This window comes from Toxorhynchites rutilus, chromosome 1, assembly GCF_029784135.1.
Source record: "Toxorhynchites rutilus septentrionalis strain SRP chromosome 1, ASM2978413v1, whole genome shotgun sequence".
Lineage (NCBI taxonomy): Eukaryota > Metazoa > Arthropoda > Insecta > Diptera > Culicidae > Toxorhynchites > Toxorhynchites rutilus.
In genome coordinates, this window is record NC_073744.1 from 45,480,359 (window position 1) to 45,507,721 (window position 27,363).

The 27,363-nt window shown below is 37.7% G+C and overlaps 1 protein-coding gene across 4 annotated transcripts in view; it reads right to left on the reverse strand.

The window, feature by feature from the left end:
- LOC129771595 (probable serine/threonine-protein kinase DDB_G0267686) overlaps positions 1–27,363 on the reverse strand; it is a 170,070-nt gene that overhangs the window by 60,574 nt on the left and 82,133 nt on the right. For all 4 annotated transcript variants that reach the window (XM_055775397.1, XM_055775411.1, XM_055775420.1 and 1 more), the window contains exon 4: positions 23,204–23,285. In XM_055775397.1, the coding sequence (XP_055631372.1) occupies positions 23,204–23,285 (82 nt within the window). The remainder of the gene's footprint in view (positions 1–23,203; positions 23,286–27,363) is intronic.

Genomic DNA, 27,363 nt, shown 5'->3' on the forward strand with positions numbered 1-27,363 from the left:
GAAATATATTGGGTCCCTTTCAAAGCATTCCTGGTTGGAAATAAAAAATTGCGATTACAACTTCTCGGTCCGCACATGTATAATGCTTACATTAAATTAAATTCTCCTGATACAAAACAGTACCTCGCTTTTATTAGTCAATATTTATGATCGTTCGAAAAGACTGAATAGTCAATTTCAAAGTGAAAATCTCTCTAAATTTTTACAATGCACAATCGCACAATCGCACAATAATAACGAGATTAAATTCAAGCAACAACATTACCTTGTATGTACGAGTAGCAGAGTTATTGAAGAAGAAATGCGTTTCAGAGTGTGATGTTACTCAAGAGAAACCTTTTGAATTTAAATCAATTCAAATAGCATCTAAATTTTAAAAAAATCAACAAGTTGCTGATATGTTTTCCTCATTTCCTCATTCCATTCATTCCAAAGTATGGAAGATGAATAGAAAAAAAATCTGAATATCGATTTTTGAGAAAATATAAACAATCATACGATCGCTGCAAAATCTTCTCAATCTTCTTCAATTTTATGGCCTTGAATTGTTTGCTCTGGAAGAGTAAAATTTTGAGGCTGATGAAAGGTGAAGGATGGCGAAAGATTGTGGAAAAAAATATATAAGAATGCAAAATATAGAATGAAATAGAAAAAAAATGCAAGTATGTCTATAAAAATAATGCTCTTGTTTTCCCAAAATTCGGCACGAACCTTCCGGACAACCCAATATGAGCTATCCCGATTTTATCCTGATATTTATTTTCATTATTCCTGTTTTTTGAAAATTCTAGTTGGCAACCCGTTTTATGACAGCCGACACTTGATGTTGATGTAGATATCAGGAGGTCTTCGTAGTCATATTGGTTGCGCGTTCGCTTACTAAGCGATCAATCGTGAGTTCAGAACTCGGGGCCCTTAATTGACCATCTTTGTGTTGTTCTAGAAAAACTACTTCCACACAACAATCATCAGCGATGGTGATCGATTCAGTGTCGGAGTCCTGACCTCTCTCTATCCTTATGCAACAATAGAAACACCGGGCTGTTGTGCTATAAACAATACAAAAATGATCATATCAACTGTCTCCGCTGTTCGGACCACTGACAATAGAAGAACAAAAAGAAATACTCTTACTCCTAGAATGACACTGTTTAATTCACAATTTATAGATACCACGTATATGTAACATGTAAACATGTACACGACTAAATTCGGCTCCGTCACAGCTAAAATGCTAATGAGCCTAAATAAATAAACAAATGGGATAAAAAAAACTATGCCATTTGTTTTTCGGAGAGTTTTTGTGTTCGATTGTGTGATTAGTAGAATTTTTTAAAGAAGGATTTCAGCGGGGAATCTTCCAAGAGGCATGGTGTTAAAAATGGTGATATTGACAAGTCACTCCACCCGAGATCCTGCTAAATGTGATGTACAGTTCCATGAAAAAGAGCTCGCCTTTGTAACGGCTGTCAGATGAAGCGATGGATCTTTCAGAATTTATGGCGAAACATTGTAAAAAAAAAACTTCAAAAAATATTAACCCATTTTATGCCAAGCGTTCGAATTCAATTTAATTCACTTCGAATTCAAAAATATGTATGTTCATACAGTATTATAATACATTGGTAAAACATCACATTTTGTGATGTAGGAAACAGGAAATTGGATCGAACCTTCTAAAGGAACAAAAATGTAGGTTTTGGCCAACACTTTTGTTTAGCGATTTTTCTATTTTTTGTCATTTTCGGGAAAACAGAAGAACGAAAAAAAAATAATTCTTGAAGATTGGAGTTTCTGTAACGCCAAAAATCACAATTACACCAAATGACTTTTGTTAATAAAATATGTTTTACAGCTTGGTCGTGACCAATCGTCGTGACCAATGAGCATCAATAACTGTTAACAAAATCTGGTTATCATTGTCAAATTTGTTCAATCATTCCATAATCCAGATTAAGATGGCGCACTCTGAATGATTCATTTCAACCTCAAATGACAGCACGATCACAGCATGTAATGAAACTTACAGCATGACCAAAAATTGCTTCGATTATGCTCAAACTTTGTGTTTTTTTCCTTCGAACAATTTTAAACTCGTATTTTTTACTCCGTCCTCAAATATGGTGATCTGAAAAAATCGGTATTTTTCGCAAATTTTGCGGAGTATACAAATATTCAATAATTCAAAAATTTACCTGAACCATACCTGAACTTAAGGTATGAAAAAAGCGAAACCTTTGATTTTATTTAAGAGGTGCCCATTAGCGTGGAATTCTCCAGCTCGTTATCGCAGAGAAATATCTCCCTGTTTTAATTTGTCAAGTGAAAATTTGTGAGCTTTCTAGAAATTATACAAGTGACCCCTTAGTCTACGATTTAATTTCCAAAAGTGCGAACCAAATGCAAACACTTTCGGTCCGCACGGGTAGCCCTAGGACTAAATGTCACAATTTCACAAATCAGCATTGAAATTTCTAAAATTTTCATAAATTCATATCTCCGTTTTGGTGAGATAACTAACGTCGAAATTCGTTGAATCGGAAGGGATTTCCAATAAAAATATGCAAAAAAATAATAATAAAGGAGAATGTTTCGAGTATTCAGCGTATTCAGAATGTTATTTTTGGTAAATGGTTCATTTATTTTCCAACAACTTTGTGAAACATCTTAATTTAATCAGAAATCTGGATTTTGAGTTACGTTTTTTTGAAAAAAAAAGATTAATGATTTTGGATACGTCCTTTTCAAAAATCAGTCGCAACTTAATTTGATCATATGATAATGAAACTTGTGATTTGAGTAACTTCCATCATGTGTACAAAGTTTCAACAAAATAACGTCAAGAGAAGACGAAGAGTGTAGCGTCATAATATATTGTTTTTCGGCTGATTTGGGGTGGAATCGCTCCAAACTATTATTCATATTTTTTTCTGAAAAAAGTCTATGATTTTGGGTATACCCTTTAAAAACCAATCGCAATTTAAATTTATTCTATGATCCTATGTGCAAAGTTTTAATTTTTTTCGACTAATTTCGCTCTATATTATTCTTTGGGTTGTTTGTTGTTGGTTTCAACAAATAAATTTGTACCTTTTAATCCTTTCGACCGATTTGTGTTTTATCCATACTGTGAATGAAAGATATTTCGATGAACTTTCTTGTCATGTATTTCTCCATTTCTTTTATCTTCCTTTGCATGATATTTCATTCGTGTTCGTATGTTGTTTGCTTACAACAACGGCGGTCAGTCAAAAAATCTACTTTCCAGAGATAATTGAGAAGAAGAATAAGTTCCATAAAAGCGTCTGGCATGAAAAAAGATTCCGATTCCAATTTTCGATTCTTTATCGATGTTTTAAAAGTATTTAAGTGACATTTGCTTAGAAAAAAAATTTGAAAAAAGGATTTTTCGGAGAATTGGGTAACTTTGAAAAATTAGAACTCAAAAACGATAAAAAGCCGCTCTTATTTTTGAATATGTTATGAAAAAAAGCTTTCTAGAAAAAAATATAAAAAATATAGCGTCCTCTAGTCCAAAGCCATGTAAACAATAAAAAATAAATACAATCAATAATTATGAAACCAAAATCCAATTTTTTTGCAAGTGTAATATTTTCGAAAAAATAGCTAATTGGCTTTAATTTGACATGTCGACAATCAGTAGGTAGTTCAAAAGTAATGAATTTGGAAAAAAGGCATTTTTACAAAAGAGGAAAAAGTTGATTTTTCGAAAATGGTTGAAATGGAAATGGGCACCGTAATGAGAAAAAAACCAGTATAATATTTTGCGGAAAAGAGCAAAACTACCACTTTTCACGATAATCTGAGAATCATTACATCGGTTTGGCATGTAATGATTGTTTGTTAAGTTTAGAAAAAAGTTTTTTAAATAGTCTTTAATCTCTGTTATTTTTTCCAACAATTAAATCTATGTTTTACAACTAATAGTGAAGTAGTATTACGAAAATAATCAATGAACATTGCCTCCAATCATTCATTACCCTTCATCGATTGTCAGAATCAAGGTAACTGTGGATCACATGTGACTCCCGCTCAAAACAAGCCTTGGAACAGTTGCCGTGACCGTCGTCATGTACGCACATAAGCAGCCACAGCAGACGCTTAACCTACTGAGCGAAATAACGTGAAACCAATTGACAGAGGTAAAGATCGGTAGAGAACGGGTCGGTGGTAGAACATGCCATGGTTACTTCGACGATCCACGCGTCAGCGCGACGTCAGCGTCTCAAAGTCAAGGCAAGAGAAAAGCTTCCGAGGAGCAAACGACGACGTAACATGTGCTTTTTTCTTTTCCTTATGTCAGAATCTCACCAGAAGCTTGCTCTCCCGACTTGACTCGACTTTCAGTCCTCTCCCCGTTCTCGCCAAGTGGGGTGAATCGCGTCTTTTAAGAAATTTCGTCCGAAGAAAACCCCAACAGGGCACGATCGCGCGATCGCGCCTTCTTTCTCACACACACACACTCACTCTGAAGAATGAACAGAACAAAACAGACTGTGGAAACTGGGTTAAACGTAAAACTAACGGTTCTTCTTTTAAGACCCGATTCTCCTCACGCACTGCCTCGCCTTGGAAAGCTACGGGACCACGCGTCTCGCTGTACGGGATTCAACGGGATGATGATGAAAGACGGAGACGGAGACGAGCGAAAGAGAATTGTTAATTGGCCACGGGAGTCGCGGCCACGAATCATGGGAAACAATGAGAGGTGTGCGCGCGCCAGCTATTGTCTTATTTTTTGTCTCGTTCTAGCTCTGGGTACCGTCGTCTCTGGCAAACGAAGGCGATCCCTTATTTTCGTTGGGAATGGATGCTGTTTGAGAGGAGTGGGAAGCTACCGGTGGACAGAGTGGTTCCTGTGATACCAAAGGAGGTACGCATTGACGTCATTGAATTGTTGTGAAAACGAGTTGGAACAAAATTAGAATCAATTGGCGAATGTAGAATTGTAGACGGCAAAATCATACCATCGAAATTACGAACAAATTGGTGACGCATGTTTTGTATTGTCCGTATTCTTTTTGATTTGATCAATTCAAAAGTATGAATTAAAATGTACTTGTTTCGATTCGCTTGAGCGATTGGTACTCCCTGGCGAAAGCTCAAGTCAGTTATGTAGAATTCAGAACAGAGAAAACTAGCTCTGTCTTGGAATTGGTTAACTGTTTTTCATAAAGTAGCGAAACATCCCTTAATCTAGGTTGAACGCTTACCTTAACATGTTCTACCTGTGCGATCATTTGATTCCACATCGATCGTTATTTTCGAGTCAATAGACTTATTTAGTTTTCTCTTCGCTTCTAAAAATACCTTGTCAGTTTTTTGAACTTGCTGACTTGAACTTGAAGGTAACATGTCCGTGAACCGTAACCTTATGAACTTTTGTCCTGGAAGTTACCCAAAATCCATCTTCACGTACATTTTATCGTTCATGAGCATCATTGGTATAGACTAAATTACTGCCTTTGCTGTACAATCTTCGATTGAGTTTTTGTACGTCACTGGTCATAATCATAGAGTCGACCTTGTTTTACTACAGTACAGTTTGGTTACTTGTTGGAGCGGAAAGATTGATATCCTTCTCGGCGACGGGTTATTTGTGCTGATCCACTTTAAATACAGTTTCCCGTCTAGGGAAAAATTAAAAACAACTTACGCGGTGCAATCATCCAGTTCAAAAATGTACATGATCTAACTGGCACCACGTCGGATTTTCAAATTAAGCGTCCAAAATTAATTGTCATGTCTCGGCTTCCGTCTGTCATTACTCATCTACTAGGATTATACCGGAATTTCATCACTGAAAGAGTGGCGCTATCAAAATAAATTGTTAACACAACATTTTCCTATAGTCAGTGTTGCAAACAAAATTTCTTGTGTCGAAACGTTGAACATGTTGCAAAATGCATTTGAAAAATCAACCATGTCGAAAACACGGGTATAAAGTAGGGGTGGCCATACTTTTTACCACCACGGGCGACTTTTTTTTTCAAATACAGACGGCCAATACCAAATGTTTAAGTGATAAGTGGTAATTTGATCGTAAGATTTTATGTAAAATGTTGTTTTAAGTAGCGAATACAATAACTTCCTCTAAAAAACTAATAGAGAATTCAATTTTTACTGTGAACAATTTTATTTCAAATACATTTGATCCTAAATGTATTTATTTTGTATCTGATAAAGTGCTGGAAACATAAGATTACATTTTTCCGACAAGCTTTTTATATTTTTGTTCAAATGACTAAAAATTATTGCAAACAGGCCGCCAAATGGTAATCTGTCAAACGAGAGCGATGTTTTGTTCTGATTGTATTGATGGTAGAAAATATTGTTCTCGGATATAAATATATCCGAAAAACGTTATCAAAAATACAGTAGATTTCCATAAACATGGATACTTTTCCTCGCAAAATAAATTCCAATAAGTACTGTCAGATGAAACTCTAGACTTCAAAAACATATCACAATTGAAATTGTAGATTTCATTTTCAATTCGTGCTTTTTAATTTCATTGATGTTTACTTCTGTTAATTCCATCATTGAATAGGAATGACATCAATTATATTATGTCCTCTATTTATGAATATCTTCAAATCTTCTGTCGAATTCATCGGTAATAAAGAAATTTCATCAGCATAACGATCGTATTCATGTGTTTTAATTTGTTGATTTAGTTGCATTATTTTCGTTGTTAACGTTTTCAAACAATAATTCATCTGGTCCAATAGAACTCATTCGATATTTCACCGTCTTCAAAATATTTCTTATGCGATGCGGTGCGATACGATGCGAAGCGATAAATTGGAGCTCATTGCGAGCTATGGTACACTAATCGCTTTAGATCGCGTGTTTTTTGACGTTTAATAATATCACAATCCATTCCATACTACATGTAAACAGCCCAGCACAAGGATGCCAGATATGATAATATGTCTACGTTCAGAAAACCGATTGAATTGTTGTGAGATATTTATTTTGGGGGGCTCAAAAGGAATGGAGTACAAGTGACATTTCGATTTTCTCTTAATCAATCCTCTATTTTGTTCATAACTTACCTGAAAACACATTCCCAGCTGTATTTGACAATTTGAAAGATAGATTAGACCCTCGTCTATCGGTTTCTATAGGAAACTCAAATTGGAACGAACATGGGACAACTATGCGTAGAACGGCAGTACAGAGACTTGAAAGTTTATTCGCCACTAGAGAATACAAATCGCGAGTGTAGTTTATTTTATACTATACGGCGTAAAAGTAGAACTAACGTTGCAATATTTTTGTTTTCCAGCACTGCATTTGCATTTCGAGCAATCGATTCACCGTGCAGCAGTATGAAATTTGTTTACCACGTTTTTCTTTCTTGATAATGGTTTATATTATAATAAGCACATTTTTGTAATTGTATTGAGATATTTATAATACTGGTCGAGTAAGAGCAAGAGTTACATGCAATCATCAATCAATTATTTTCATTGAAATTAAGAACAAACTTAGAACTGTCTCTAGGGATGGCAGTCTGAGAGAGGGTACACTTACTTCACCATAAATCGGAATCATTATGATTGGCGACATATTCACCAATTTGAAGATTCAACAACTGTTAGGCTTAGTGGAGAAGTGCGTATATTCGACGTATTTTCGCATGTTGCTGCATCAAAAAAGTATTTGGATAAGGACGAGACTGCACAAAGAACACCGAACTTACTTCGTATGAGAACATCTTTAAACGCTGGAGGGGTCGTTTTAACTACTTGAAAGAAGATCAAATTTAGTTTCCAAGCTGGCCGGATATCCGTTATCCGGTATCCAGCCAAACCACTATCCGTTACATCACTAGTTTGTATGTTTGAATGTCAGTAGGATTGTTCCAAATTAAAAAAAAATTGACCCCGTTCCTGCTGACTGATTGATCTGAAATTTGAAAGACACCTTTATATCTATTTTATAAAAGTACATATTCCATGATCTTGAAAAATCCAATTTGGCCGCCGCTAAAAATAGCTGAATGGCTTGCGAAACACGCTACATTATGAACAACATAAATTCAAAAAGGTCGCCACCATAAAATGGTTGACCATGGTTTTTTGTGTAATCGCCTCAAATGAAATGATTTGTTTAAAATAGAATACAGTACATCATGAAAATATACCGAAAAAAATTAGGTAAAAAATGAAAATATCAAAAACATCGTTGAATGAATTTATTGTAGAGAAATATACTAATGGTACAGATCTAAAATCTAAAAATTAAAATAAGTAAAAAAAACTTTTAAAGCTAAATAGCTTCATTGTGATTAAACACAAAAATAATACAGATCATGTTCTAAAAGCTTGAAAATAATTAGCGAGGCACCATATGTCCCCGGATTTTCTTTTAGTCTCATCAATGCCGTAGATTAATAAAGGAAGGGGTGTGATAACTACTAACCGCTACTCGCCTAATTATTTTCAAGCTTTTAGTACATTATCTGTATTATTATGTTTAATCAATATGAAACCGTTTAACTTAAAAAGTTTTTTTTGCTTATGTTATTAGATGTCAATACTGGGGAAGCGCGAATTGGACCAATATTTATTTACTGCGTTGGAATATTTTCCATCAACTGATGCAAAAATCTTTTCGATATAGCAAGAAACATTTTGTGACTGTATCAAATTTCGATATGGCTGTCGTACTGGTGGTAGTAAATTGGAGTTAATTGGAGTAAATACATTGAAAATGCAATGATACATAACATGTAGGATTATCAACGATAAATATGATGTATTTTTTTTTCTGTGAACTTTAGATGTGTATTTACCAAACAATGATTTCCCCAGGCTCCTTGGTTCTGAAGTTCGTGTTAGGGAAATACATTCCGGTATACATATATGCATGTGGGGCCAGAATGCCCCCGGGTTTTGAAGTCTTTGTTGGGGAAACCGTATTCCGTTGCTACTCTGATTGCTCCTTTTCATCGATACAATCTGAGGAGCACAAATTAGGCCAAAACTTGGGATTTAGGGCGTTTAAATAATGCTCAACATTTCACAATTATTTAATTGTTTATCTCAAGAAGAATGAAATTTTATTCATTGTGATTGATGCGCAAAAACATTTTCTATCAATTCATCTATTCAAAAAACTGTGCATATCTGGTAGGGGAGGCAAAGTTAGCGTGGTACTGCTGGGAACCATTCACCTAGGATTTCATGTAAGAAAACTTCATTTTTAGCAAGAAAATGTGACAAGACATCCATGTAAGAGAAGTCTGCGATGATTTTCGGAGTGAGACAATTGGACTGACACGTATTCTAAATCTAGAACTGATAGAGAACTTTTAGGAAGTCCTCGCATGACGCGTGTGGAAAACAGCACGGGACAGTTCGGGAACTACACCCAACATTAATTTTTAGCACAAGTTTTGTCATCTCGATTTATTACATTAAATGAGCCTAAAAATTACAGAAAATGTCATGACTCTCGGATACTGGTATAGCAATATAAATAACCCTTAAATGCATGATTTTTTCTTTTTGAATACCTATTAAAAGTAAAAAATACTGTGTTTGAATTACCGTTTAGAAATTATGTAAGCAAGAAAAAACTAATGTACATAAACATCATCATGTATTTAAGGGTTAAGATCAATATGAGCGAGCGAAACAAGAGACACAATGCAAATAAGCACGCAGTAAAGCTTTTCTCATTCCTTGGCACATACACGGTCCAGACCGAGATAGATATAGATTTACGTTTATGCTCTGCCTTTTACTCTTAGAAAACACTTTCCAACTTCATTTTATCATGAGGTGTAATTTTAGATTTATGCATTTATACAACAGCACCAGTGGCTATGTGGATAGCGTGGTCGTGTAGAACAGTCTTGCATTCCAGCCGGTCTTGGTTCGATCTCCGTTGACATTGGTTGGGTTTTTTTTTGGGTATGATCCCATAAGAGATGAAAAAAGAAAGAGATGTCTGCTCCCATTACATACAAAGTAGAGATGAAACGGATAGCCGGTAACTATCCAAACTATCTAAACTATCTAAAACTATCTATCTATCTAACTATCTAAAAAACAATAATTTCTCATTAACACAAGATAAATCACATTTTTTTTCAAAATTAAATTAATATTCACTCATAACATTCATTCATTACCACTATGACTTTTATTATAATTCTTTTAACACAGTCGTTCACTGTAAACACTACTGCAAGGAGCTGAATGATAAACTCTAGCGAACCTTGCCAATTGGGGTACTGCTTAGAGTTTAATGTCCATCAAACGTAAGGAACGTGATTGCGATTGATTCGAAATAATTTCGCATAACAGTCGATTTCGTTAGCAATGGTATTTTTTTCCTGACTGAGATGTAGACTTTCATTTTTGTTTGTCCAATACTCCATGCAGAAAAATTGATACTCTATTCAGGAAAATTCATTATATACGGAAAGTTTAATAATGGCTCATTATTTTTAGGTTAAAAATGTTTTTATTACTTTCTAAATATATCCCTTTATTCGCTTCATGTGCACATGTAGTTTCTGCCAGACAAATAAGGAGCCGAAAAAGAGCCTTCATTTTTTCTGCCGAGGATGAAATGTTTTCTGCCAACGCTAGTCTGGGTGTAGAAGCAGCTGCGAGAGAAGCCTCAAGATCCTGCTGAAACGATAGGAATTCTCGACAATTTCATACAGAACCGAATTTTCGAAACTTGAGAAGCCTTGAGAAGAATTTCAAAACCAATTTTCATCTCTTACCTTACCGAGAAAAAAATTTAAATTTAAGGCAGCACTGTAATGAACTACGGATTGGTGAGATCAACATATGTAACCGACTCAGATGAAATATGACTTCCAATTATAACGCACCGAGAATATTTATTGTTTGTTTGATCTTTCTCAAGGTGTGATGTAACGTATATTTGATCCGAATTCGCTGTGATTGAGTTCAACTGGCAGAAGTCTCAATTTTATCCTGATTTCCAACTTAGACCAGCTTCTAAATTTTAATTCTATAGGAAGCAGGAGTATGAACGATTATTGTGAATAAAATCATAATTATCGAAGCTTCCATCTCGCAAACTCAACGAGGGTTCATATGATCCGAGCCAACAAAGTTGAAGTAACCAATCGTGAACACAAAACACACCAAAAATGAGAAACCGTTTTTTGTTCCGCGATGACTAATGTTTCCTTGCGGCGGCTCAATCAAAAGAGTGAAAGTCTCGAATTAAATCAGTACATTTTCGTAGTATGTACTCTCCTACCCAATTGATCTTCGTCTTCCTGATTGCAACGTTTCAGAATAATTGTCAGTTTACGATGAGCGGAAATAATTCTCATCGATGATTTCGGAACCCTGAATATATTTTGCTACATTTGGTGCATAAAATGTGAGCCTCCCTGTAAAACAAGTGGATTGACAACTTGAAGAAAGTTGCCCCAATCAACAAGCATGGAGATGCAGTAAGCTAGCACTTCCGTTTGGATGACAAACAGAGTCCACGGCTTGGTTAAGATCTACAATGATCATTCCTGAAAGTAGGTTAAACTCTATAACAGCACATTCTCGTCTCATCGGGTTAAAAATAACGAAGAACGATCGAAGACGAACAAAAAACAGGGTATTTGGGAGAGAGAAGTGGAAAGACTACATTAGCATTCTATTTGCCTTCATTTCTTCGCTGGAACCTCCAAAGGTGACAACAAAGCTTCACGGCCCAAACCAGAAGAGGAGACTCTTTATTCAGTGAGAGTAATTTCACAACAACACCCACACGAACACGAACACAAACACTTCACCGAACCCATTCGAAGAAATGGTGGAGGACTCCCACGCGATCGTGAGTATGTGCGCGCGCGCTCTGTTTAGTCAAGAACTCGTACCTGCGAGGAATGGGGCGCTGGGCCGCAAGCTATGGAAAGCCGCGATCATGTAATGGAGTCAAATTGAAACTATCACATTTTCGTGGACAGAATAATCGAAGCTACGTTACGGTTCCCCCCCCCCCCTCTCAGAGAGCCGTAGAAGGGAACCTCGTTCGAAGCACATTTACGTGATTGGAATGACCGAGCTGTGACCACAAGGTATCAGACAAATCTCAAAGGTCTGAAAAGCGGGAAGAGGGAGGCGAAAGAGATCGTAAGATTATGACGCATGGGACAAATGATCATTTTTGAACACGCTCGGAATGATTCATAGTGTCGAAGTTGGGTAATGATGAAAATGAGATAGCTGGAATCATTGGTTTGAAATTTAGTAACTATCCAAACTATCAGAAAAAGAAAGTTCTTTTAACACTTCTAACATATCCTTCTATTTTTCACAGCTAAAATTACTCGATACTTGCCTATTTGACACGATCAGTACACGTCAATATTATATGTTCGTGTTGTATGTCCTAAATTGGGAACCAACGACGCGTGCAAGATTACTGTACTTTGTCCAGAAGAATATATGCGTTTCGCATGCGTACACATTCCAATGCGTTTTGAACGGAACTTTTACTGACTAATTAACAATTGCGGTGTTACGACTTACTGAATTACGATACGGTACTTTTGTAAAAGCAGTGAGTTGGTGATCACACCGAATTAACTACGAGATCCGTACAGTTCTTTAATGATAGTGGGCACCAAAATATATCTTTTTCGGACATCTACCTGATACCTGAAGATGGTTCGCTACGGTCCGATGCAACTGAACTGGTTCGCCGCTCCGTTTCACAGATTTACGCATCGATTATCCGCAGCGTATATCAATCGTTACATTCACGTTGGACAAAGCGGGGGGATCTCATCGTAAAATTCATTCTCATTTCGAAATAAGGGCCTTGATAGTTTTGTTTTAGAAATGATCTGTGGTGTAAACCATGATTGTATTAATGCGCACTAGCCCAGTTCTTAAGGAGAATGACGCAAAATTGGTTTTCGAGCGTCTCAGACAGTCACTTTCTGATTGTGCAGTGGTATTTCGTGAATGATGTGAGGATGGCACCTCATCGATCAAAATAATTTCGTCCTAAAAGTATGGTTTAGCTTCTTCAGTCTGACTTTTCTCAAACATTAACAAAAACACTGATCGGTTGATAACTGTCAACGTTACTTATTAATTCCCTTATCCAAGTTGATACGGCGCACCCTTTATTTGTGCGATCTTGTGAACAAGAAACGAAGTTAACACCAATCAATAATAACCAGCCATACTCAACCTGCGGCCCGCCGGGCTCTTCTGCCTGGCCCGTTACCATTTTGTATGTATAATACACATCGTGCAAATTATTTGACGAAAAATCCTCCGGCCGTTCCTAATGAACGATATTGCATAAACATTAGGCAATGTGATCCTGAACATCCTGAACTGAACTCCTGAACTTTATTCATCATGAACATTATTATTCATTTTGAAATAATATTTATGAACAACTATTCGAGACGAAACAAACAAAGGAGTGCACTCGAAGGAATTTATGTGTATCGTATGATGTCACTCTACGATGTCATGAGCTGTGCCAACAATTCATGGTCGACATGCACGTGAAGGTGAAGAGCAAACGTCTGCGATTCCTAGGGCACAATCAACAGCATTGGCATGAGGAAGAATACATTCACTTGGGCGACGCTATCATTAACAACGCCGACACAGTCTTTTGCTAGTTGCTAGGCCAAAACGCAATACATTGTAATGACACATTACAGCACGTGTGTTCAAACTAAAAATGAAGTTTTTAACGAGCTTCATTTGGTCCCAATCGTTGTTGGTTGTATTCGATTAAACTCAAAAAGCATCGATTGCCAAATATAGCCAAAGCTGATTGGTCTTTACTGATGCATGGTAGATCATTTTGCCTAGACTTTAAATTGTGTGGAATGTCAGTTCTCGATGAGACAAAACGTTTTCTGAAAACTTTCTGTTCCATATGAATTTCAGAACACTTGATAGTTTCACTATTTCACTATTTCACTACGATAGTTTATTTGTGATTGAACGAAGAACTGAGCATTTCTTGTGGTATTTATACGGTAAACGCCACTGAGAATTATATTGTATCTTTGCTCGGGTATTCTGGAACATTCGCTATAAACAATGGAACATTGTTTTATAGCGAGTCCGTTTCCATCCGTTCTAATTCTATGACAATTCGATTATTATTGCTTCGATCATCCAATGTTATTGTTTATTGTGGTGAGTGTTTGCTGAAGAATCCCGAATGTTCGTGATGAAACGAGTAAGTGCTTTTGTTATGTTTAAAGTAATAACTATGCTTGTTTTTTCCAGGTGCAGATTTAGGAAATACTGTTGCAGAATTTTGAGTGCTTTTAGTGTATGTTTTAATAGTTTTGTTTCAGTGTTAATAAAGTGATTTGAAGATAAAGATGTATTTTCTCTTCTTCATCACATATCCGATTGTTCGGACCGGGCCGTAACACAAATAGCAAATTCTCATGCTTGCGGAACAAGATTCAGATATATCTGGCAGCACTGCAAAGCATATACTGTTAAGTGTCAGATGTAAACAAACAGTGTTGAGTAAACGTAATGATGTCGAAATAAGAGAGTGATCGGTCAGTCGTTGTCGTTTTATTGCGCGCCGGGGCAAGCGTAGAGGAGATAGTTCCGTCGGTAAAAGTGACGGAACGAACGGTTTACTATATAAAGAAGGCTTGGAAAAGTAATAAACTATCATACGCACCTACCCGAAAGAAATACAGGTGCCATTCCAATACGGCTGAACGAAGCAGGACAAAAAAGTAGAAAAATGATTAAAATCGGGAAATCGGGAAGTCAGATGTTCGGACTTCTCAATCCGGCGAGTAATGGCCAAAAACCTTGGCTATAAGTCGTATGCGCTAAGCAGATGTCAAGTCATGAACGCTGCGACCAAATCACGACGATTGGAGAGATCTTAAAAACTCCTGAGTCGATTGAAGCATCCTCATCATACTAAACCTGTAAGCTTTTCTCTCTGATGAAAAAAACTTCAATCAGGATCAAAAGGTGAATCGAAAGAATGATAGATGGCTTGCACCAGATCGTAATCAGGTTCCTATCGTGAAGTTTCCGATCCATGTGATGGTTCTAGGCGTATTATCTAGCGAGGAGGATGTAATGCTCTCGTATTTCTTTGATCAAGGACTAAAGGTAACAGCCGATGTATACTTGAAGGTTCTGCAGAATGTTGTTGTCCCGTAGATGGAGAAGGTTGCTGCTGGCCGTCATTTCATCTTTCAACAAGACGGAACACCTGCTCATAATGCCAAGAAAACCCAAAATGGTTTGCTGAAACTGTATCGGAGTTTTGAGAGGAGAAAATTTGTGCCCCTAGCAGTCTCGATATCAATTCTTTGGATTATTTTGTGTGGGGTGTCGACGAGCGAGGATACCATAGGTCGCTGAAAGCTAAGTTCATAGAGGTGATGACATCTATGAATCGAAAAATGCATGCGGCAGTTTCCGGAAACGTCTTTCAAAAGGGAGGCGTTTATTTTTAATGAAATAACTTACAATTCTCATATGTCACGAAAAAAAAATAAACCACAAAACATTCATCGCATATATCACTGACTGGTATAAATGTTCTAAAACATGTCGTTTACTGCGAGAATTCATCACGCAGCCTGTATATTTAATCCGATCATTAGAACTAATCCTGTTGACGTTAGTGAATAAAAATGAAAATTCTTTAAAATATTTCGGTACGCTATAATTTCGGTTCCCCAGGCCATAAATGATTCTCAGTAAGGAAAATTGGAAGCTTATTCTAATAAACCAAAACACTGAAATATGAAGCTTATCGTCTCAAACACAAATCGATCGGTTAGAGAAACTATTGTGTATGAAACGCACAGCTGTTAAATACCAACCATTTCCACTTAAAATTTCACCTGTTGGCGCATATTCGGGTTAGATTTGAATATGTCAGTTTACGAATTTTGAGTCATTACTCAATCTCAGCAGACGTGCGAGTTTCGCTGATGTTGAAATGATTGCTCGCTTATTAATCCGCCATTCGAGCGCGCGCTCGGCAGTCAGCCGTCAGTCGGTTAGTCATGGACCCAAAACAAGGCTCAAGCGAAAGCGAAACAAGTGCCTGCCTGCCACAATCAGACGATGCGTAAGTCATTCCAGCGCTCCAACTCGCTCCAACGAAGGCGAGGCTTGCTTTGTTCGCGTTTATCGCATACCCGCGACTGATTATTCTTTAGCGCTTTCTCTTCGGCTGTCTCGTTTCGTTTCCACAAAAGTTCCACCGAAATATACACACCGAAGAATAACTTCCATTCACACGCATTTTAACAGACACACACACATACTATTACGCCTAGCGCATGTAAGCAATCAAGACAGCAGAAAGCTTGCTTTGTTGAACTTTCTTCGAATTCTGCGGCGAAGCGTTTTAAGTGCTTTTCTCTTCTGCTCCTCATTCCACAGCGGGGTAGTATTGTGATTTCATTCGACACTATTAATTCTACCAGTCTCGCAGGCTGCACAGGTTATCTGATTTCGATTTCTAGTTTTTTTTTCTCTCTCTCTTGCGCTGCTAGCTTATTTTCCGCAAGTTTGTTACCCCGGTACGTACCCTAGTTTGGGGCTCTGAATAGCGCTCATTTCTCCTGCCTTCTGAAATAACTGTGTATAAGTTTAACCTAAAAGAATGATGCCTGGAATAGGTTTAGGAAGTTGCGATTCTTTATGGTCGCTCTGTGAGACCATGTCTCCTCTTGGCGATGAGAATTGTAGAGGGTTTTTCGAGGCACCATCACAGCTGACTCTGTTCGTGTGCCAATTGTGTGGTTCATTCAAATTTAAAAAGTTGTGTTGTGAAGTAGAACTCCGGGAGAATAATGGAAATTATTTTTTATTGTTTTATTCAATTAAATTCTTCATGCCATACGGTATGCTATCGTTAATCGAGGCGAACGTAGCAGCCTTGAACTGTCTTTGAACAAGGATCGGAAATTAATCTACTTCAAAAAACTCACAAGATTTTCATTTTATCTGCAGGCAGTCACCGCTTGGTATCGGGCGGTATCCGATTATCCCGCAGACGCTTATGGGCACACATTTTGGCGATCTTGCCAGAAGCGAAGATTAAAGGGGATAATCGGAAACCGCCCAAAATATTTTTAGACGTGATCTTTCAGGGCTTCTGTGTGGAAATTAAGTGATACTAAAGTTGCACGTTTCCGAAGTGCATTTGGTGTGATTCCCACCGTGTGTGAAATATTCCAAGCAGAAATTTGAAGAATCTGTTTGTTTTTTTTTTTTCATTAGAGTTTGTATGTGTGAAAAGGGCAGTATAATCTTTTGGGGAAACAACTTGAAATTACATGTAGACATGAGTGGTCAGCCCGGGACTACCCCGTTAGCGGAAGACCACAAATAGCAGAATTATTCTACCATGGGAGGCATGAATATTATCAGTAAGTGAATGATACGTTTGAACCAAATATAAATTAAACAGTTTGGTTGGCAGAAATTCTAGTGCTACATTATAAACTGCAGATTGATTTGAATGATAGCAAACTTGTTGCCAGAGACAACTATTTATTTGTTCAATTAATGCAGCTCAATACTTTGGTTGCCGTAGCGTTACAAAACAAAGTGTTTTTGTACAATCGTGTTTCTAGGTTTGGCAGACGATATTTAAAAAAAAAGTACTAGTGCACATCAGTCTTGTTAATCCATTGCATTAATACATATTACTTCGCAGTAATGCATTGAAACTCAAGATTACGGGTCATATATTAAAACTAAGCGTTACTCTAAAGTTGCACATGGAAAACGAAAAAATTATTATCACCAATATCTCTTCTTCTTCTTCAATGGCACTAACGTTCCTAGAGGAACTTCGCCGTCTCAACGTAGTATTACTTACGTCATTTTTATTAGTACTTAGTTGAGATTTCTATGCCAAATAACACGCCTTGAATGCATTCTGAGTGGCAAGCTCTAGAATACGCGTGATCACAGTGCAAGTCGGAGGAAATTTCTTTGACAAAAAATTCCCCCGACCAGAACGGGAATCGAACCCGAACACCCGGCATGTTAGTTATGACGCTAACCACTCGGCCAAGGGAGCACTCTAATATGTTTTTGCACACCAATATGTTTTTTCTAAATATAGCAAGGTAAAAATCGATAAATCTCTTATAATAAGTACTGATCGGAACGACCGTACGATGAAACGGTAGAATAGAACTGGATATACGCGGATCGGGACGACCGTGCTGTGTAAAAATGGAACTAAAATTATTTCAGATCGGAACGACCGCGCAGAACAAGTACGGCTTGAGACGACCGTATGAAAAAAAAGTATAATGATAAGAATGCGGATCGGGAAGACCGTGCTGTGTAAAACTGGAAGTAAAATTATTTGCGGATCGGGAAGACCGCGCAGAAAAAGTACGGCTCGGGACGACCGCATGAAACAATTATAATGAGATGGGTGCGGATCGGGTCAACCGTGCTGTGTAAAAATGGAAGTAAAATTATTTCAATCAATCTATCCTCAACTGTTTCTACAAATTGACCCTTTCCAAGGTCATCAATAATTCCTACAAAAGAGTTGTTCAGAACGTTTCAATGCATTCTGAAGTAATATCCAAAATAATAAAACGGGAATTAATTTTCATAATTTTTTGCAATTAAAGAGCTTTCGTGAACTCAGGAGTGTTTAAGGAGTACTAGTGGCTGCAAAGTGCAGCGCGTGTGAAGAAGGTATTTTCCAGTGGTAGGAGCTGTGTCGGTGGGTAACTGAAATATTGCCACTAGAGAATTCATTCTTAAATTCCTATAATGTGAACCTCGATGACATCAATTTCGTAGTCTTACGTCGTAAATGTGGTTGTGCCTTGGACATTACCCTTCTTATTTTTGTCAATCCAGCGGCTCCAGCAGAACAGAACATGAAGGAACGAACCGATACCGCTTGCAATTTGTCAACGATCTTTTTCACAATGTAAATAATGTCTCTGAACTCTCTGAACCGATTTGTACGTATTCTATTGGGCAAAATAATGAACAGGGGTGGTAGCGTGAACTAGTGCTTACATTTCAATAATTTAACTAAAAACCAAATTGATGCTTCTTGACCACCTTATTCATAGAACATATGGAGCTATTCGAGACACAACAATGAATCTGCATGAATCTGTCAAATATTGAAAAAAAAAAGAAACAGCAATTGCTCTCTCGGTAGCCATTCGGATGCAATTCTACGCGCATCGTATTTATGGGGTTTGGATTATTCGAACTGATATCTCCGACAAATCATCAGTTTGGAGGTCTGTTCACATATTCTAGGAGAGGTATTTTGTTTATTTTGTTTGATTTCAGCGATTAATTCGCATTCGAAATAACTACTATTACAATCATTATTGAAAGAAATTTAGATGAAAAACAACGCATAAATCTATCCCATTTAATATGATATGCGTAATTATTCATTTTTCACCAACATGTTATCATTTTAATCGCGCACTAGAAAATTCTTCGAAAACGGGGATTGTAGCGGCATGTGGACGCAGTAAATGGGCATATTCCTTCATCTCTTCCCCTATATTTTTTTCGGCATAAAATATTCTGTCAATTTGATTATTTACGCGAAATACATTCTGTCAAATATATATTAGGCTGTCAAAAAAGTCCTGCGGTATTTTTTTTGAATTTTCATTTGTTCATAAAATTAGTTACAATCATCTGTTTTAAGTCAAATATGCGCCGTTTTGTTCGATGACTTGTTCCCAACGAGATGCCAACTTCATAATACCACTGTTATAGAAGCTCGCTTCCTTATTGGCAAAAAACTCGGATAGCCAATTTTCACAAGCCTCTTTTGTGGCTAACTTCTGACTACCTAGCTCGTTCGCCATGGACAAAAACAGGTGGTAGTCACTTGGTGCAAGGTCCGGACTATACGGCGGATGCAAAAGAACCTCCCATCCGAGCTCCCGGAGCTTCTGGCACGTCACCAAAGAAGTGTGTGGCCTGGCGTTGTCCTGATGGAAGACAATGCGGCCTCTGTTTATCAAAGATGGCCTCTTCTTCATGAGTGCTATCTTCAAGCGGTCCAGTTGTTGGCAGTACAAGTCCGAATTGAGCGTTTGGCCATAGAGAAGCAGCTCATAATAGATTATTCCTTGACAATCCCACCAAACACACAGCAGAACCTTCCTGGCCGCTAATGAGGGCTTGGACACAGTCTGAGCCGCTTCAGCGGGCTTCGACCACGACCGTTGGCGCTTCACGTTGTCGTAAGTGACCCACTTTTCATCGCCAGTCACCATCCGCTTCAGAAACGGGTCGATTTTGTTGCGATTCAGCAGCGATTCACATGCGTCGATACGGTCAAAGAGTTTTTTTTTGCGTCAACGTGTGTGGCACCCATACACCGAGCTTCTTTGTGAATCCAAGCTTCTTCAAATGGTTAATAACGGTTTGATGACTTATCCCCAGCTCTTGGCCGATGCTACGGCTGCTACTATGCCGGTCTTTCTCGGCTAATTCAGCGATTTTGTCGCAATTTTCGACGACAGGCCTTCCGGAACGTGGCGCATCTTCGACGACCTCTACCCCAGAACGAAAACGTTGAAACCATCGTTGTGCGGTGGAAATGGAAACTGTATCGGGTCTATAAACTGCACAAATTTCATTGGCAGCTTGAGATGCATTTTTGCCTTTGTCATAGTAGTACTGTAAAATATGTCGGATTTTCTCTTTATTTTGCTCCATATTTGCGACACTATAACTCACGAACGACTTAACCAAACAAAACACTGTTAAGGACTATATTAAAAATACGCAAAAATACCTTTCCAACAAGCTATAGTATGACTCGATACAATGAATACAACTAGAACTACGCGCTTACAACGACACCTCGCGGAAATACCGCAGGACTTTTTTGACAGCCTTATATTTACCGGGAATTTGTAAATTTGAATCTTCCCGCTGAACCTTTCTCCAATTTTTGTTTCTAAATTTGGTACTACTGTCAGTGGTCTTAATGTCAATTTTGAGCACGATCTGTCATATAGATTGCGTCATTAAGAACAAGTTAACTTTTTTAGGGCTCGGCAATTCTATTAGTCAAATATATTGTGTGAAATTTTGTGATGCAAATAAACATTCTTGCACCGAAACGTCGAAAATGTCGCAGAATACATTTGTGCTATGAACAAAACACGGGTGTAAGAGAGGAGATGGACGACTTGCCACGACAAGGAAGACCATCCACCTCTTCAACTTATGAGAACATCGACAAAACAAAAGGAACGGTGTTCGGAAATCGTCATTTAAGTTTGAGAGAGCTAGCCGCTCACCGATCGATAATTGCGAACGAATTTTCAACCAATAATAGCGCGAATGTAATTGAACAAGCACCGTACTCTACAGATATGGCCCCGTGTGACTTTTTCCTATAACCGAAATTCAAATTACCGCATCGAGGGATCCATTGGGCATTGAAGACATGCAAAACTAGTTCGCTGCGTGAAGTGAAGAAGACTATTCCTGAAAACGGCTATTAGAAGTGTTTCGATGGCTGGATTATTCGTTGGAAAAAGTGTATTGGCTATTTTGAAGGCGATACCTAATATAGATTTGGATGATGAAAAAAGCATTTTCTTTAAAAACACAAATTCCCGGTATATATTTGATAGAATATATGATGCAAGAACGCCTAACTTTTTGTTCGATGGTAGTAGGTTTCCTCGTCTCATAAAGGAAGAAGTTTCATCATACAAATAATTATTTCTGTAGACTCCTACACACATACATATGACACATACTTTGTTCAGTTTTCGTCTATTGTGTGATGTTTATAATTTTGTTCTATTGATGTTTACAATAGAATCAGCTCGTTTAGTTGATTTTTATCATATTTTTTTCACATTCATAATTATCACACCTACATTGAAGTCTCGAAACATATGAAGATGACCCTTCATTATAATAAATTCTGTATTCTGGATACTATAATAAACCAATTCGCTGGAACCTTCCCACGATTCTATCTTGCCATCTTTATCTCGCAGGCCACCCGGCACGGTAATACATGAGACTACAATGAGAGCTTCGCCTCTGCACGTTGAAGATAACCTAATGATATCATGGTTTTATTATTTTTTTACGCCTTTTTGCTCCCGGAATTGTTCCTCTTCATTCGCCATATTATTCAAATAGGCCCATCCGAGCATCATTGTCCGCTCGTTCGTCTCGGGAGAGCTAGATCGTAGAAGGGCGTCTAGGGACTGGACTGGTTCTACCACTATTTCTTCCCATCGTTGGAGCTGCTGGACGCGAGATTCCAGCTTCTTTTGAGTTCACTTTACATACACAGCTTCCCTCAACAGATGTCGTTCGTCGTGAGAAGAAGCGGAGTATAAAAAAACTCACAACAAGGTGTGTAAATATTCTCAACGGAATCCGTTATCTAAGAACCAGCTTTCTGTGACCTACTGCGTACTGGTGCGTAAAGAAGCTGTAACGGCACAAACGCACGCAGACGGGAATGCTACCCTCGTGAACATCGCGCTCCGGCCGGCCAACGGTAGTTGGGACTGTTACTTTTCGATTCCCGATGCAAAACGGGATGAGAGATAAGAATTGATTATCCCCCGTTTCTTCTTCTGATAGATTTTGATCGAATCGATGTTCTGGAGGCATACTCGTAACAGCAAGTAATGGAAACAGTACATTGGTTTCACTGCAAAGTTCATGTTCGCAACCGTTTGCCATCTGTTTGGGTGAACTGAAATTCTCATCTCAGCCAACATCGGCCACTGTTAGTACTGGCTTTCTCCTTAAATTGAAAATTAAATTTCTCCCCCCGTTAATAAGACAGCAGGGCTCTATTATTGCTGTATCATTGGGCATTTTTTCATTGCCATTTTTCTGCTACATAATACAGTTTTCTATTGCTTATCTTTTTGCTGTTTCACAGTCAAGCGAGTGTAGTCCAATAAACTACAGTTACATGTAGTTGTTTATTGGGAAATTTATCTGCGAACGAGATTTAATTATGAGAAACTGCCCTGATGGGGGGAAAAAAGAAACTGCCTTCAGAGAACTCTGGGACCCACGAGAAATCAAATATTCGCACCATCAAATTCTGTCGACACCCTTCGCGCTACGTATAGACTCATTGCTGGAGAAATTTGAATAAATGACTGGATGAAAGCTCTTACCTTGTATTCCTGTAACAGATTGTTCCATTTCTTGATGATTTTCGAAATAGGTAAAGGCACACTGAGTTCTCGTTCAACAACGCTGCAAAGAAGAAAATGCATTTCATTAGATAATTCATAAAGATTTTGATGTATTTGATGTATACATGAAGTTGTAATTTAGTCTCATTTAATCTGTTTAATATTGAACTTATTTACACTGATGGACGCAAAATCCACCCCCATTTGAAATCAAAGTATTCCAATATTAAAAGTTTTTTTTAAAAGGTATTCCAGTAAAATAGGTAATTAGTAGACCATTCTACCATTTCAGTATTGATTTCATCGATGCACCCCTCGGTTTTGACAGCTGATTGTTTACATCTGACACAAACATAACCTTCGTAGCTGTTCAGTCAACCTTCCGTGTGTAGTGACGTGTTTTTGACGCTGAGCAATTTTTCGCAAAATGTGTGGAAAGCAAATCCAAAATCTGATTGTGTGTGTGTGACTTCCAGCGTAAGGAGTCTCAACGGAACAAACAGAAGTATGGGATAAGCCGTGGTGCGGTCCAGCTGATCGTTCGGAAGCATCAGATGCTCGGTAGCGTGGACGATCGAGTACCGGGAAGATGACCGAAACGTAAGACTGATGCACGAACGGACCCGCTAATCATCCGGGAAGTAAAGAAAAACCCACGAACGACGATTCGGGCGATTAATTCGACGAGGCTTGGCGGAACGGGACTTCGCCAAAAAGCGACCGATGAGTGAAGGCTTTTTTTACATAACTTATTCAAACATCAGAGATGTTAAGCTCGAAAAAGCATTATTCAGAAACATATAATTATAGGAGTTTGTGTTAAAGACACGACCGCATTGTTGACGTAGAACTACGCTGTGGTTTAATTCACGTAGCTTGTTTATAACTGCGGATAATATTTTATAATGCTACGAAAATCCTAAAATAACCATTCTACCAGTTTGGTCGCCCTGAAATGTTTTTTTTTATTGTAGAATCATTTGACGATAATTGTTTGATGATTCATTATTGCCGAACAATACATGCTGGAGATAAACGCAGCTGTCATCCTTAGTGGAGAAAGTTTTGCTACTGGCAAGCGAAACCAAATCACATACAAAATTCCAAAACGGCATTTACTTTCTTTGTGACTAAATAAACGAAATAAACTCTATCTGCTAATCTCAACAACCTCGAAAAGAGTAGCACTGCTTCATTATGATCAAGATTAGCGCAAATGCAATTCTAGTTGAAAGCAGTTTTGCGACTGGCACGCGAGCCTCAATATATTATAACTTATTGAATAACTTGATATTCCCCAAAACATTTTTTGGTGGACAACCTTAACACCTGCTTCACCATAGCGTCAGTTCAATGCATTGATGACAGAAAACAAACAATGTTAACTGGTTGGAAAAAGTCTGAATATTTGCCTCAGCAAAGATTCATTACCAATACCCTAGCGTAAATATTCCCCTCCCCTCCTTGTTTGTATTCATCATTACGACTGCATAATTTGCAACACAAAACAATCGTCAATCATAGCATAAAAAAATCAGGCGACTGTTGCATCGTTACAGAGCCAATGCACATGAGAGCAGATACAAATGGGATTTCAGCGTAGCGAAGATGCACTATTTTTATGCACGGGTTATGAAGCACGCACGTACGCATACAAATATCCATATATCGATGGCTTGAAGTAACTAAATATACACACACTTATCTCCGTATCTCCGTCATCCTTTGTGGATAGAGTTTTCCTACCGTCATGCGAAACCAAATCACTGGCAAAATTCCAGAACATTTATTTTCTTGATGAGCTGACTATAGCCTAGCTTGATGATTCCCCATACAATTGTGTAGCTCAGAACCTTAATGCAATGGCGTCAGTTTGATGCAATCATTGCAATGCCAGAAACATCAATGAGTGAGTAATTTGGTCGCGTCCACAGCTCAATCCGAAACGAAGACATGTGATGACGCAAAACAAGGGATATTCGTTGCTTTGAATACAGACTATACTGAAAGTTTGCCTTCCTTTCTTGCTTGAGACTAAAAACTAAACTCTAAAAAGGCCCTTGGAAAACTTCACTTTATCCATAATATTACTCCTCCACCCCCATTGCCTTGAGAAAGGCATTTGATCCCTTGCCGTCCAGCTCGACCAGCAACGATGTTGTTCAGTTGATTTTCTCACGAAGAATGAAAGTTTACCGCAGCGAGATCCACTGTTTATACTCTAGGCAAATATTCCCCTTCGTTCTTTTTCTTTTCCTTTGCTCACGGATACTTTACTCTTACGATTTCCACTTCGTTGCTCGTCGATAAGTTGCTCGTTATTGATATCTCTGTTCGGGAAAGCACACAAACGGACAGAACAAATTATGAGGAAATGTGAATGCTTCCGATTTTCATCAATTTAAACCATATACAAACTATGGGATTGTAATGTATAGCATATCAAACGATTCTTAAGGAATTTCCGATTCGTTTGGTATGTGAATCGCCAAAATCCGTTCGCGGCAAAAATAGTTGTTAACGTTAACTTTATTTCATAAAAACGTGACCTGTTTTCTGATTTGGCACTGAAAGACGTAGTTCTACGTAAAAAAAAACCTTTTTGATTTTTGTTATGGTACGTATCTCAGCTTTCAAGAAAAAAAAAAATAAAATATGGCACTTTTTATCTTCAACCCGTTGCGGTCGTATCAAATTTTGATACGGATGTCGTATTGGTCGGAATTATTTTATCTTGAAAGAACATGTATCACTGCATGTATAGGGATACCATCTGTCCTGATTTAGCAGGACATGTCCTGATTTCGAGATGCTTTTTGGGCGTCCTGATTTATTTTTCATATTCCATATTTATATATATATATATATATATATATATATATATATATATATATATATATATATATATATATATATATATATATATATATATATATATATATATATATATATATATATATATAGGGTTGGGGAAAAAGAAATGTCGTATTTCTGATCGAAATTTGAGGCTTTATCCAAGAGCGTTTTCTATCTTCGAAAGCCACTACACCAGAACGAAATCAATCAAATCAACGCTGTGCTGTGCGAATCGTTACAGTAGCGGATCCATAAACTACACGAATTTGTTCGGCCGCCTTCGTAGCAGTTTTACCTCGCAGGTAGTAGAAACGTAAAATATGGCGAATTTATTGCTAGGTGGACTCCATCTTTGACGCGCTTTAACTTGAGACTGAAAAGGACAATCCCCAACCCAATATATATAGCGTTGGGGATTGCAATATATAGCAACCCAAACTGGCGTTGGCAGAAAACATTTCATCTTTGGCAGAAATGATGCCATTTCGTGTGCTGGAGAGTCAAATGCCCAAATAATGAGTTATTTTAAAAGCTCAAAAATGGTTTATATGTATGCGAGCAGACATCTCTTTCTGTTTTCTTTTCTCATTTCGTTTGGGATTGTGCTAAAAAAAAGTCCATACGACGTCGATGGGGATCGAACCAAGGCCGGCTGGAATGTAAAGCTATTTTACACGACCACGCTATCCACATGGCTAATGATGCTTCGCCAGTTGTTCAGCAAATACGTGATAATATTGCATCTGATTATAAAATGAAGTTGGGAAGTGTTTTCTAAGAGTAAAAAAGGAGCGCATGAAGGAGAACAATATCTACTTCGGTCTGGGCTGTGTATGCGGAAAGCTTATTTGTCTTTTGTTTCGCTCGCTCGTATTAATCTTATATTGCTGTACCATGTATATTATACCATTGCTTACCAGTATTTGTGAGTCATGACATTTTCTGTTATGTTATGTCTCATTTGATGTCATAAATCGGGATAACAAAACATGAGTTAAAAATCAATTTTGGGTACAGAAACGTGTACCCCAATTAATCACATTGTCGAGCAGTTTTACGAACATGTTCTATCAGCGATTTTATGGACATGAAACGATAAGTACAAGATTATTCAGTAATGTTCGAGTGGCGAGAACGTCATTTTGATCTGCTCGAATGGTATGATTGATTGATGGTTTAGCATTCTTCCAGTTTTTGGCAATCCTGCATCAGTTTATCTGAGGGTTGTGATGCTTTCTTCATTACACTATTATTTTATTTTCTATTTTCAACAGCTTAGCCTA